This window comes from Xenopus laevis, chromosome 2L, assembly GCF_017654675.1.
Source record: "Xenopus laevis strain J_2021 chromosome 2L, Xenopus_laevis_v10.1, whole genome shotgun sequence".
Taxonomy (NCBI): Eukaryota; Metazoa; Chordata; class Amphibia; order Anura; family Pipidae; genus Xenopus; species Xenopus laevis.
In genome coordinates, this window is record NC_054373.1 from 181,691,596 (window position 1) to 181,706,669 (window position 15,074).

The following is a 15,074-nucleotide window of genomic DNA, read 5'->3' on the forward strand; positions in this document are numbered from 1 at the left end:
ACATCGTCCTTAAAAAAATTGAGTTTAGTCAGTAACCCTAGTTTAGAGAAAATTCATATATATATATATATAATGAATATAACCACATTTCAAATGTACCTAATTATACTGCTAGGCAAGTAGGGTAAACTTTACATTAAGGGGCATATTTATCAAGGGTTAGAAAAGATTTTTAAAAAATCAGAATTTAAAAAGAAGAATCATTTAAAATAAATTTTGATTCTCAAAAGCCCACCAAATGGCTCCAAATTGATTGTAAGAAGCCCACATGGGCTAAAACACCAATTTGGCAGGTTGAATATTCAAATTTGAATTCTCAAAGGGACAGTACATGATAAATTTCAAATTCGAATTTGGACTATTCTATAGTCAACTTCCACTAAATAAACTCGAAATTCTAATTTAAAAATTCTCATTTTCAATTTGAGGCTTGATAAGTCTGAACCTAAAATTACAATAAATTTATATTTTCTGAACAGAATAAACTATGCCTTTAAAGGCCAAATTTATCAAGAGTCAAAGTAAAAATTCAAAGTAAAAAAATTCAAATCTCCCATTACTCCCTATTTACCTTGATAAATCTGCCCCTACGTGTTAGAGGCCTATTAATAGAATTAAAATTTGTTTAGATTTAGAGATTGTCTCAAGCTCAACCATGGCGTAACTACTGTATATATAGAGGAAGACTCCCCACTTCCCCAGACCAGGGGGTCTCCTTTAAGGAGAAATCTCCCCTCCCCCAGCGACTTTCCTAATTGAGAGCTGGGGGACTGACAAAAGCTGCCGAGCAGGTGGGGTGGCTGTGGGGCCCCTGTTAAGATTAAGACTATGGCATCTTACAGCAGCCCCTCTGGCATTTGCCACAAGCTATAGATTGCCAGTCTGGCCATGACATTTTTGGTCTGGCACCTTCCCTCCATGAAGGTCACAAATGAAATGGATACAGTAGAAAGAAGCGAGTCCTTACCTTGCGAAAGCAAGAAAAACAAGATTTGATTCTCTTCCACATTTTGAATGTAGAAATTTCTTTCTATGGAGACAAAACAAAAACATCACATTAGTCATCTCTTCCATGCACAATACCTATACATATATATATATATATAGAGAATGGATAAAATATCAGCAGCAAATGATGGTAGGCTGGACCACGTACAACTCCACAGTTCAAAATCCAATTTTCTGTAATTCTAACTTACTCAAGACACCACTAAGGGGCAGATTTATCAAAGGTCGAGGTGAATTTTTGAATGAAAAAATTTCATGCTATTTTTCATGTACTTCCACTAGGGAACAGTCCAAATTTGATTTGATTTTGAAAAAAAAAATCAAAAATTCAAATATAGAAATTTATCATGTACTGTCTCTTTAAAAATTTGACTTCGACCATTAGCCATCTAAAACCTCCAAATTGCTGGTTTAGCCTATGGGGGACCTCCTGGAACCTATTTGGAGTCATTTGTAGGACTTTTGGGTAAAAACTTCGATTTGAATTTGATCGAATGTGATTTTAATTAGATTCATACAATTTGAATCCAGCTGAATACAGACCTATTCTATTAAAAACTGACCTATTCGCTCCAAAAAAAATACAACTTAATTTGGTTGATCTTTTTAAATTTGAATTTTTGCAGATTCAAAATTCCACCCAAGATAAATCTGCCCCTTAAATTTTCAATTTGACCCTTGATAAATCTGCCCCTAGACGTTCAATTGTTTTCTTAAAAAAACTCCCATTTGAGCTTATTGCGCATATTTGAATTTATTACAGTAAAAAAATTCACATAGATTCTACCTTTGATAAATCTGCCCATAACAGTCTTATATTCCAATTAGTACCAGTGTTAAAATAGTTTTGAAATATGTTTTCCCTCTAATATCAGGAGTTGTACTCACCTCAGTCGTCTGAAAAAGAATGAGAAAATCTGAGCTGCTGCTTGAGACCTTAACTCTGCCTATTATGACATCACACTGTGCATTGTGACATCACAAAGGCAGCCCAGGTGTGGGCGGGATCATATTACAAGTGCGAGATTCCCACCATTGTGACATCACACGTGCAACCCGAGGTGGGAAATGTAGGTCAGTGATGTAGATAAAGGTTGGTGGGTTGAGTGGATTCCAAGTGAAGTATAAGTGTAATAAATGTTTAATGGATTTCATTATCCACAAGCCCCCACCTAAAATAAAAGTAGGGAATGTGGCAATATTGTCTGTAGCGCTGAGCCCCAAGGTGATGGCACCCAAGAGAGACCCCCACTTGCCCCCAACCCCCGCTCATCCCCCAGCATCCACCTGCAACTTGTGCACCAAATCCCCCCACAGCCAGACAGCAGTTGATGAGTTGGGGGGGGGGGGTTGAGTGGGCCAGAGCTACAGAAGGGCCAACATTAGGCAGACATAAGAGGTACATCACATGCCTCGTACCCCCCAACCATTGCACCCCTAACCTAAATATCTGCCTCTTCTGCCCACCCCTAGTTCCAGCCCAGATTTTGTGTTTCTAATATACAGTGACCAAGCGCAACAGACTCCTTCAAAATCCTTCTAACAAATTCTAAATGATTCCCAGTAGCACCAGCAGTCTCTAAGCCCCACAGTAACAGTATTAATAACATTCCTTTTGCTCATATTTGTACCCAACGATCCCGACTTGTACTCACCTCAGTCTCCTGACAAAGAATGAGCCAATCTGGGCTGCAGCTGGACACCTTCATTCTGTCCATTATGACATCACATGACATCACAATGACATCACCTAGGCAACAAAAGTCAACAGAAGTACATAATGATTGGTGGGCGGAGTTATAAAATACACTGGTGAATTAATGCCATAAAGAAATGATGTATTTGACATAACCCAATAAAGTGTAAGCTCTTCATCCCACTAAGCGATTAGACAGCACAGATGTCTCTACTGTTACTGTATAACTCAATAGAACTGTAGCCTGTGTATGTTTATACCTTGTAAATCACTGAGTACAATTGTGTCGCTATAGAAGTAAATTCAGAAATACTTGATAATAAACTGATTTCAATTGATATCAACACTTTATTGTTACAACTTGTTGTCCCAGCATTTTACTACATTGCCAGTGTTGTAGGAAATTTGGGGTTTTGCTGAAAATGTGACACTTTTCCCAGTGTAAAAGGGATTCCCCATGGAGTAGTAATAATGAGCTTTAGTAACTGATCTAATGCTCCCATTCTCCTCTCTTCTATCTCTCCTATAATATGGATATGGCTCCTATCAGCCAAAAATGGCTTCCATCCCCACAGCTGTGGCTAATTCAGCTCCCACTCTGGATGGGGGGTTCCCACAAATATGATACCTAATGAAAAAGTTAAAGTATTTTGCATATTTTTATACAGGACCTGTTACCCAGAATGCTCAGAACCTAGGTTATTCTGGATAAAGGATCTTTCTGTAATTTGGATCTTCATACCTTACGTCTCCGTAGTTTGGAGCTTTCTGGATAATAAGGTTTCTGGATAACGGATCCCATACTTGAATGGCTTAAAAATATTTCTGGAATTAAAAGTCAATTTGAAAATCTATAGAGTTATAAAAAGTCATTTAGTTTTTGTGCTTAGGGACTCACCAAAATAATAGGTGTAACAATGTGACTATAAGTCCCAGTTCATAATCAGGTGATTCTTTTTGCTTCTGTTAATAGAATAGTTTATTCCATTTACCCACAAAACATTTACAGAATTGTTTTCCTATTTGTAACTGTGCGGAACTAGAAATAGGATCATTCCTGAATCATCACTATGCTATCTATACTATCTATGGACTGGGGCTCAGGTAGTAAGTACAGGGCCCCATTGCCCCAAAAAACTGAGATTTTTCATAGTCCGCCAATTGACTCCAAATAAGTTCTAGGAGGTCTCCTATAGGCTAAAACAGCAATTCACCAGGTTTTAAACGGCGAATGGTCAAAGTTTTAAAGGGACAGTACATGATAAGTTTCAATATTCAAATAGTCTAATTTTTTTCTAATTCAAATATAATTTTGGCCTATTCCATAGTCAAAGTACACAAAAAAAGCTCAAAATGTGATTTTTTTTTTTTTACTTAGAATTTGCAATTCAACCCATAACAAATCTGCATAATAACATAATCCGCACGGACAAGTTATCAGATAGACTAGATGTGCGGTGATACCGGTGATATGCTGGCAAATCACAAACCATTTACCCATGTGGGGTGTAGAAAAGATGTCCCAGGTGTCATGTAGCGGCAAGATGTGCAGCTTGGACAGTGGAAGCCTCCTGACTTCAACTCTGATAGCCAGGGGTTTCCCCTTTAACTGCAGAACAATCTACAGCATCAGTTTTGACCAACAAATCTCAAAGGTGGTCCCTCGACTATAACTAATCATGGGTGGTTCAGGCAAAATAGGAGACAAATCCATATCGGCACATATTATATTCCAATGTCTCTTGACTGTCTCACCCAAGACCTTAGTTCCGGAATGGTACCTGGTACTGAACACCAGTCCCAGTTTGGGACCCAAACCAGGACTGGTGTTCAGCACCAGTTACAACATTTGAGTTGTCACATTAACTATGTTACGTTTGCTGAATTTTCTGTTGGATTATGCTTGTTTTTATCTATATTTTCCTCCAATGTTAACCCTTCTCCTGTATACACTGAAGAGCATGGATAAGTGAATAATCTGCAATGTGTATGACGGGGGAGACTACCCGAGTGTGTTTATAATTGACCAGGGTAACCACTTGTGGGCGGGAGTATTTATATCTATAAAACTCTCTTTGCATACACACACATTAGGTCTTGACAATGGTCTTAGGTGGAGACGGAAACGTTCACCTGTACTATGTTTTAATGATGTATTAAATAAAAGCTACATTTTTTAACTATTTTCTATACTCTAAATCATTTTTGTATGAAATGCACATTTTTTTTGTAACAATTTTTATTAAAAGTTTTACAGTTTTTTAACAGAAAGAAAAAAAAAAAAGGTGATTACACGGTATGTACGTCGATTCAATGAGTAAGACAGGTCCAATGCAATTGAAGTAATAGAAGGCACCATTCACATGTTTTACATAAGTGACAGCCAGGTTTATCAAACCAGATATACAAAAGAAAAAAAAAAAAGAACAAAACAATTTAACTGTATTTCCTGGGTATTATAAACTATCTATCAATCAATGCTCAGTGCAAATATGCGGGTTCTGTATAGCTTTGTGCTGGGAATAGCTAAACACTATAAACAGATACGCTTAAAATCTGCAGTAGTAGTAAAGATATCCCACCTATACCAGATCTTTTGGAAACGGGGGAGAGTATCTCTAATTCTCACCGTCATGCATTCCATCTCCCTCATATCTGCTATCCTATGAATTACATCCTTTAATGAGGGGGGCTGTACTTTTTTCCAATGATGGGTAATTGCTAATCTGCAGGCTGTTAGAATATAATTGAGCAACCGTTTAGTAAAGTATTCTAAGGGTTTTCCAACTAACGTGATAAGGGGATCTAATATGATTCCTGAATAGAATATAATACCCAAAAGGTTTTCTACAGATTTCCAAAATGGAGTTGTTATAGGACAGTACCACATTATATGTGTTAGAGTACCAACCATCCCGCAAGCTCTCCAGCATTGTGGGGTGGTTGTGGGAAACCAACCATGCAGTTTGCTTGGGGCATGATACCAAAAGAACATCGTTTTATACAGGCTTTCCTGCTGTCGTACACATGAAACGTTTCTTCTCCCATATATCCTCCCAGGTTTCCATCGATATTTCTTGAGCCATACACTCCTCCCATTTCAGCATATATCTGTGCTTAGGAAAGGGATCTATTGGTAAATCTGATATCTGATTTATAAATTATGGAGATCAGAGCCCTTTGAGGGAGTCCAATTTTACATAGCCGTTCAAATCCCGTGAGGGGGGTCCGCTGCCCTTGGCTAGGTAAAATTGTTTGACAGAAGTGCAGGAGTTGCATGTATTCAAGGAACTGTGTTGGGGATATGTGGTATTTAGTCTGTAGGTCAGCAAATGTGAAAAATCGATTTGTAAGGGTATTAATAAAGTCATGGACCGTAAAAAAAGGTTTGGGGCCCCAACATAATTTAAAAGCTTCTAGCATTCCCGGAGGGAATAAGGGATTACCAAGTACTGGAGTCAAAAGTGGATGAGTGCTAATTAAATTATATTTTTCCTTACACTGACGCCAGATACGTAATGTAAATATTATGGGATTTAAGGTTCCAGTTGGCAATTTGACGTTTGGTCCTGTAGGCCATATAAATGAGGCTAGATGTATGGGGGATAACCAAAGTGCCTCTATATATGCCCATTTTGAAGTTGGCGTATAGGTCGACCACCCTATAATTTGCCGGAGATGGGCAGCAATATAGTAACTTTCAATGTTTGGAGTTGCTAATCCACCCTGTCTCTTACTAGCCAACATAACCGTTCTGGGAACCCGGTGCCTGGATTTTCCCCATATAAATTTAAAAAATGTGGTCTGCAAATCCTTGAGGATAACCTTCGGCACTAGGATAGGCAGGGTTTCAAATAAATAGAGCAACTTCGGGAGGATAGTCATTTTTAGTGTCGTTATTCTCCCCAGCCAAGAAATAAGTAGAGGGTTCCATTTATGAATAAGGCTTTTTATTTTCTTTATGAGTGGAGGGAAGTTATAATGATACAGGGTGCCATAAGTTTTAGTAAGATGGACCCCTAGGTATTTCAGGGTATGATCCTTCCATTTATAATGAAAGGTCGATGCTAAAGCAGTCTTAATAGCTACCGGTAGATTTAGAGGAAGGGCTTCAGTTTTATCTATGTTTACTTTATAGCCTGAATATAATCCGTATTCATTCAGCATTTTATGAAGGTTGGGGAGAGATACGGTCGGATTAGTTATTGTCAGAAGGATATTGTAATGGAAAGTGAGGAATTTACCCCACGGGACATCCAAGATGGCGACCTCCTGCTCCACCATGCGGTTCTTCCTGGTCGTAATATGACTGCGTCAGGAACGTGTCGCCCCAGGATTGGTCGCCGGCGACGGAATGGACGCCGGCGTCAGAATGTGCGTCGGCGTCAGGGCGCCAACGTGAGGACGCCGGCGTCGGCGTCATGACGTCACCGCGTCAAGTTTTGGCGCCAACCTTGGACTATTTATTCCCAATTGCCCTTTCTGTCTTTGCCCAATTATAGGTCTATCTCGTATAGTTCCTGGGTGCGATTGCTTGTTATTCTGATTTTCCGTGTACCGACTTCTGCTTGTTTAACGATCCTGATCCTTGCTGCCTGTATTGACCATTTGCCTGATTACGACTATTCTCCTGATAAATCCTTTTGTACCGCAAACTTGGTGTTGTTGTCTCCTCCTTGGTCCAAACTACAACAGAGCCTTCGGGCCCTGACAGATATCATCTGCAAAAAGTGAGATGACAAACTCATGACCTTTAATTTTGGGTCCTGTAATATCCGGATGATTTCTGATGGCTGAGGCCAGGGGTTCGATGCTTAAGGCATACAATAAAAGGGACAGGGGGCAACCCTGCCTCGTACCATTTTTTATGGAAATACAATGATTAGGTGCTCCCGGGAGTTTAAGGTTCGCCTTAGGGGATGAATACAGCCCACGGATAGCAATTAAGAAAGGACCTTCTAGCCCAAGAGTAGCAAGAAGGTCAAACATATAGTCCCACCGTAGGCGGTCGAATGCCTTTTCGGCATCGAGACTTAGAAGAAGGGCAGGTGTCTTATCTTTATTGATAACTTCTATAAAATGGTACGTCTTGTGTTATCTCCTGCCTGTCTGCCATTAATAAATCCTACCTGATCTGAGTTTATGAGTTTGGGCATAAATGGATCTAACCGATTTGCTAAGATTTTTGTGAACAATTTTAAGTCAGAGTTCAGGAGGGCTATTGGTCTATAACTGCCGCATTGGCTCGGGTCTTTACCCTCTTTGTGTATTAAAGTGATGTAAGAAGATAACATCGTGGATGGGATAATTTCCCCCTTCAAAAACGAATTAAATAACTGAACCAGATGTGGGGTCAAAAATTCCATAAATTTCTTATAAGAATAGGGAAGACCGTCTGGGCCCAGAGCCTTTGAGGGAGGAAAAGATTTAATTGTATCCGTAACCTCCTCTACAGTGATCTCCTGATTTAGGAGTTGCAAATCCTCCGGGGTAAACACAGTGCAAACGTTTTCCTCTAGGAAAGCCCTCCGTTTATGTTGAAGTTTACTTTGCAGGTGGCTAGGGGGGTCTGGCAGATTATAGAGTGTAGTGTAAGGATCCGCTTCCACGTTCCTTCCGGCGCAGGCGCAGGCGCGCTCATCGGGGAACCGATGCGTGTCAGCGCGCAGCGTTGGACGCCGGCGACGGACGCCGGCGCGAAGGCGTCAGCGACGGACGCCGATGACAGACGCATTGACGTCAGCTGTGCGACGCCAGCGTGATGACGCCAGTTTGGCGCCAAATAAGCTCTATTTAATCCTAACCAGTACTGTGACTCCTTGTCTGGTTATTAGGTTATTTGACTGAAACCCTAGCATTGTATTCTACTGATCTTCTGTGTTTGACCTCAGCTTGTTCCCGGATTGTCTATTGCCGCCTGCCCTGATCTTCTTGCCTGACTTCGTTTACGACTCTTCGCTGCCTGCCCCGACCTCGGCCTGTCTGACTTCGCTTCTGCCTGAACCCTCTGTACTTCGCTTCGGTTAGTCTCATTGGCTACTCGTCACTTCACTTCTCCCTGTTCCACTCCAGGTGGGTTAGTGTTGTGCGAGGCGCTTGTGGGTTCGTGTTCTACAAGTTCCTGCTCCTTCTTCGTTGGATCAGACGGTAAGCCTGACATTATAACCAGGCCATGGATCCAACCGAAGGGGCTTCTCCATTTGCTGTCCTGACGCAACAACTGTCATCTTTGACTCAAGCCGTTCGGGAGCTGCAGAGCGGTTACGCTCAGCTACAGGAACACATCAGAACACATCCTCCGGCTGCAAACCCTTCCTCTGCTGCAGCATCCTCTTCCTCTGCTCCAGCTGAAGTACAAGTGATCACTTCCGAAATTTCGGAGCCGAAAGTCGCTTTCCCCGAAAAGTTTGCTGGGGACCGGAAGTTATTTCGCAACTTTAGAAGTAGCTGCAAGTTGCTATTTTTGCTTAAACCCCACACCTATCCAAATGAACAGACACGAGTGGGGGTTGTTATTTCTTTCCTGACTGGTGAGCCCCAGACGTGGGCCTTCCGTTTGTTGGATCGGCAAAGTCCTGTTTTGGCCACTGTGGACTCTTTCTTTGATGCCATGGCTGTGGTCTATGATGACCCACACAGAACCTCCACTGCCGAAGCCGCCCTGCATGCCTTGAGGCAAGGTACCCGTCCTGTCGAGGACTACACTCTGGAGTTTCGCCAGTGGGCCGAGGATACGGAATGGAATCCTGCAGCTCTGAAGAACCGCTATCGTCTGGGCCTTTCCGCTGAATTAAAGAATGAGTTGGCCCGTACAGGCATTCCTGACACCTTGGAGGAGCTTATCCATATATCCATTCAGTTGGATCAAAGACTGAGAGAACGTAGGGAGGAGGAAAAGGCTGAAAAAGCTGGTCTTGTGTCTCCTACTTGGCTCTTACCTTCTGCTCCACCTCCTATCTGTATGCCTCCTATGATGACATCTACGGTTCCTACAGCCACTAACAGTTCTGCCCCAGAGCCGATGCAGATTGGAGCCATTAAGTCTGCATTAACTCCTGAAGAACGCCTCAGACGCCGCAGGCTTAATCTTTGCCTGTACTGCGGTCAAGCAGGTCATCTTCTTCGGAATTGTCCGACCCGTCCCTCGGGTAAGGAGACTTATGAAAGAGACTATAACGGTTGCAACTTTTCTGTGTTCTTACTCACAATTTCTCTATCCTTGCAGTGGGGAGACAAAGTGGTGGAACTCCAAGCAATACTTGATTCCGGGGCAAGTGGGTGCTTCTTGGACCGTGAAGTTGCTCTACAGTTCCAAATTCCTCTCCAATCCAAGAAGAACGCTATAGCTCTTCGTGTGGCGGATGGTTCTCTAATTACCTCGGGTCCTGTGGTTCAAGAGACTGCTGCACTTTTTGTTCTGATTAATAAAATTCATGCTGAAGTAATGAATTTTGATGTGGTGACGTCTCCATTATTCCCTATCATTTTAGGGTTACCCTGGCTACAGAGACATAATCCTTCTATCAATTGGGCCACTGGCGGTGTAACATTTTCTTCTAAATTTTGCCTTTCTAAATGTACATTAGAGAATTCGTCTTCTTCAATTAAAGTATGTTCCCTTTCTTCTTCTTCTGAAATTCATGATCTTCTTCCTCTGGCGTATTGGGAATTCGCTGATGTCTTCAACAAGAGAGGGGCCGACAGGCTACCTCCACATCGTATTTATGATTGTCCCGTTAATCTTCTTCCAGGAGCTCAAATCCCCTTTGGACGTATTTATCCTTTAACTGAGCCTGAACTCTTGGAATTGCGCACTTATTTGGATGAAAATCTAGCCAAGGGATTTATCCGACAATCTTCTTCTCCTGCCGGAGCTGGGATCTTTTTCGTTGAAAAGAAAGATCATTCTTTGAGACCGTGTATCGATTATAGAGACTTGAATAAGATCACGGTCAAGAATCGTTACCCTCTTCCTCTCATTCCAGAGCTGTTCCAACGATTTAAGGAGGCCAAGATTTTCTCTAAGCTTGATCTTCGAGGGGCCTACAACTTAGTTAGAATTCGGGAAGGGGATGAATGGAAGACAGCGTTCCGTACCCGTTATGGTCACTTTGAATATCTTGTCATGCCGTTTGGACTTTGTAATGCCCCCGCAACGTTTCAGCATTTTGTCAACGATGTCTTTCGAGACTTTCTTGATATTTTCGTCATCATTTATCTGGACGATATTCTAATTTTTTCTAGTTCTTTGGAAGAGCATAGAATACATGTGAAGAAAGTTCTTGCCCGCCTCCGTAGTCACCAGCTTTATGCCAAGGTCGAGAAATGCGTTTTTGAACAGACATCTGTGGACTTTTTGGGGTTTTTTATCTCTCCTTTAGGAATTCAAATGGATTCTAAGAAAATCTCGGCAATTATTGATTGGCCTATTCCCTCTTCTAAGAAAGCTGTTCAACGCTTCATTGGATTCGCAAATTTCTATAGAAAATTCATTAAGAATTTTTCTCGAATTATTTTACCAATAACTGAACTCACACGTTGTAATCAAAAATTCTCTTGGTCACCACAGGCTCAGATGGCTTTTGAGAGATTGAAAAGACTCTTCACGTCGGCTCCAATTCTTCGTCATCCAGACTTGGCTCTTCCATTCACATTAGAGGTCGACGCCTCGGAAAGTGCTGTGGGCGCTGTTTTATCACAGAGGTCTGGGATTCAAGAAGAACTCCATCCAGTCGCTTTTTTTTCACGCAAATTGGCCAAGTGTGAATGTAACTATGATGTGGCGGATCGTGAATCACTTGCTATTAAACAGGCATTAGAAGAGTGGAGGTATCTCCTCGAAGGGTCCAAACATCCAATTCTCATTTTCACTGACCATAGGAATTTGGAGTACCTGCGTTCCGCCAAGAGATTAAGACCTAGACAGGCAAGATGGGCCCTTTTCTTCATGCGATTTAACTTTCACCTTACCTACCGGCCCGGGTCAAAGAATGTCAAGGCTGATGCTCTTTCCCGCATGTTCCCCTCTGAGGATGAGACTCTCTCTTCTCCTGAGACAATTCTAAACTCTAATATCTTTCTTTTGTTACAATCTGTTCTTGTGGATCAAATTAAGGATGCGTCTAAAACTGTTTGTGAACCCTCTCTTGTGCCCAAAGAAGGGTTTCTTCTTCATGAAGGGAAAATCTTTGTTCCTGAACAGATGCGTTTGGAGGTTCTCAAGAACATTCATGATTCTAAACTGGCGGGTCATCCAGGTATAAAGAAAACTATTGTTTCTGCTAAAAGACTGTTTTGGTGGCCTGGGATGACTAAAGACTGTTCGAAATTTGTCTCTTCGTGTGAAGTCTGTACCAGGTCCAAGGATTCTCATGTTCGACCTATTGGCCTCCTGCAACCCCTTCCAGTTCCTTCTCGTCCTTGGGGCTCAGTGTCAATGGACTTTATTTCTGACTTACCACTCTCCTCTGATTGCTCCGCTATTGTTTTCTTTATTGACCGCCTGACCAAGATGGCTCATTTTAAATCCCTGCCTAGACTTCCTTCTGCCTCTGAGACGGCTGATTGTTTTATCAAGGAAGTAGTAAGACTTCATGGCCTTCCCGATGAAGTAGTATCTGATCGTGGTCCACAGTTTACGTCTCAATTCTGGAAAGCTTTATGTGGGGCTCTTAAGATTTCTGTGTCACTTTCATCGGCTTTTCATCCTCAAACCAATGGCCAGACGGAGCGAACTAATCAGACTCTTGAGCAGTATCTGAGATGTTACTCATCGTATCTCCAGGATGATTGGGTTAATCTCCTGCCTCTAGCGGAATTTGCCTATAATAATGCCCAACATTCTTCTATCAATCAGTCCCCCTTCTTTGCAAATTACGGTCTACATCCTGTCACCTTCCCTTCCTCCATTGTTTCTGATATTCTTGTTCCTGCAGTCAAGGATCGGTTAACCTTTTTGGCTGATAATTTTCTGAAGCTCCAGAGGAACATGAGGAGAGCGCAACAGAATTTCAAGATTTATGCAGACAAGAAACGAAGAAGTGATCCAGAGTTTAAGGTGGGGGACCGCGTTTGGTTATCTACTGTTAATCTCAAATTGTCCTGCCCCAGTAAGAAGTTGGGTCAACGGTTCCTGGGTCCTTTTCTTATTACTCGGCAGATTAATCCTGTGGCTTTTCAACTTAAGCTCCCGCCTACCTGGCGTATTCATCCAGTTTTTCATTCTGCTCTACTAAAACCAGCCTCCACATTCCACTTTCCTGGCCGTACAACTTCTCCTCCACTTCCTGTTGTTGTGGACGGTCAAGAAGAATTCGAGGTTGAGAAGATCCTGGATTCCCGTGTTAGGGGCAAGCATCTACAATATTTGGTCAGTTGGAAAGGCTTTGGTCCGGAAGAGAATTCTTGGGAACCTGTTTCGAACATCCATGCTGCTGAGCTATTGAAGAATTTTCACAAGAGCTACCCTGATAAACCTTCTGCCAGTTGCGTCCTGAGGCCGCTCCTTGACGGGGGGCAATGTAAGGATCCGCTTCCACGTTCCTTCCGGCGCAGGCGCGCTCATCGGGGAACCGATGCGCGTCAGCGCGCAGCGTTGGACGCCGGCGACGGTCGCCGACGCAAGGGCGTCAGCGACGGACGCCGATGACAGACGCACTGACGTCAGCTGTGCGACGCCAGCGTGATGACGCCAGTTTGGCGCCAAATAAGCTCTATTTAATCCTAACCAGTACTGTGACTCCTTGCCTGGTTATTAGGTTATTTGACTGAAACCCTAGCATTGTATTCTACTGATCTTCTGTGTTTGACCTCAGCTTGTTCCCGGATTGTCTATTGCCGCCTGCCCTGATCTTCTTGCCTGACTTCGTTTACGACTCTTCGCTGCCTGCCCCGACCTCGGCCTGTCTGACTTCGCTTCTGCCTGAACCCTCTGTACTTTGCTTCGGTTAGTCTCATTGGCTACTCGTCACTTCACTTCTCCCTGTTCCACTCCAGGTGGGTTAGTGTTGTGCGAGGCGCTTGTGGGTTCGTGTTCTACAAGTTCCTGCTCCTTCTTCGTTGGATCAGACGGTAAGCCTGACAGTGTAGTGTAATTAAATAGCGACCATTTGGGTCGATTAGAGTCTTGGTGTGTTCGAATGGGCAATCTCTATGAATCATGGTGAGAAGGCCAGCTCTCTTCACGTTTCTATTAGACTGAAACACCTTAGGGTATAGGTTGGATTTAAGAGTTAGATTCTCAGAGTCTTTAAAATGAGTTTCCTGGAGCATTGCAATGTCCGGTTTCAATCTATGGATCTCCCTTATCGCCATGTAGCGTTTCATCACGCTATTGAGACCATTGACATTTAGGGTTAGGAGCTTTACCATCTTGGTGTATTAAAGGGGGAAGCTATAGAATATGCGAAGTATGCTGGTCCAGAGGAGATGAAAAGACTAAATTGGCAGATGGGCCCATAGAGCAAAAAATTGGTGAACTGTGCATAGTCCCAGGAGTATACCAAACAGATCGACAAACAGAGTAAACAGTAACAGCAAACTATAAAAAACCAAACATGTGAAGTGTTCATATCTAATAAATCCTTTGTAAGTAAGGACCATACAGGCCACTTAGGTCTGTTCAGGGGAGCGTCCAGGTCTATCATGGAGAGTGTAAACGATATTGGAAATGTACTCACAAGAGGACACCGACTCGTTGATTGCTCTACATCACATTCCGAGGTGTGTCTCAGGGCATCAGCGCTATTCAGAGGGCTTCTGTGCTGCCGCTTTGACTTTGTCCCAGGTTGGGTTGATTTTCTCCATTTTCTTGTGTTGCCGGGTTGGCGATCTCTGTTGCCGATCTGGAGTCACCACCCCCAGCGTTGTCAGAAAATGAGGGCCTTGGGTCGGGTCTTGTAGTATATATTGACGGTTGTCTTTGAGTACGATGAGGTTAAACGGGAAGCCCCAACAATACGATATGCCTTGTTCTCGAAGCTTTTGAGTTACTGGGCGTAACTACCGTCGTTTGGCAAGTGTTATAGGAGATAGATCGTTGAAAATTTGGAGTCAGTGGCCTTGATGATCAATATGAGTGGTATTTCGTGTTCTATCAATGATACTTTCCTTGCTTTCAAAGTAGTGCAGGCATACCAGAATATCCCGCGGATTAGGAGAGCTTGTCTGCCTGGGCCCTAGTGCCCTATCGAATCTCCATGCTTCTGGGGGGAGATCAGGAGTAATGGAGGAAAACAGCGTGCGTAGATAAGGTCTGATATCTTGTGCTGAAACCTCCTCTGGGAACCCTCTTATCCTCAGATTTTGCCTGCGAGACCTATTCTCCAGATCCTCTGCCTGCGATTTTAGGGTAGACAATTCGGACTTTAGA

General features: G+C 42.7%; 1 protein-coding gene and 1 long non-coding RNA gene across 2 annotated transcripts in view; both read right to left on the reverse strand.

Moving 5' to 3' along the window:
* The window catches only part of LOC121399761 (serine/threonine-protein kinase pakA-like), a 137,955-nt gene that overhangs the window by 25,422 nt on the left and 97,459 nt on the right, over nt 1-15,074 (reverse strand). Inside the window, exon 21 of the mRNA XM_041581323.1 lies at nt 5,515-5,521. Coding sequence (XP_041437257.1) covers nt 5,515-5,521 — 7 coding nt within the window. The remainder of the gene's footprint in view (nt 1-5,514; nt 5,522-15,074) is intronic.
* LOC121400080 lies at nt 968-3,259 on the reverse strand. Its single transcript, XR_005965540.1, has 2 exons — nt 2,664-3,259; nt 968-1,030 (listed from the first exon to the last, which is right to left on the reverse strand). It is a non-coding gene; the product is annotated as an uncharacterized LOC121400080 (long non-coding RNA).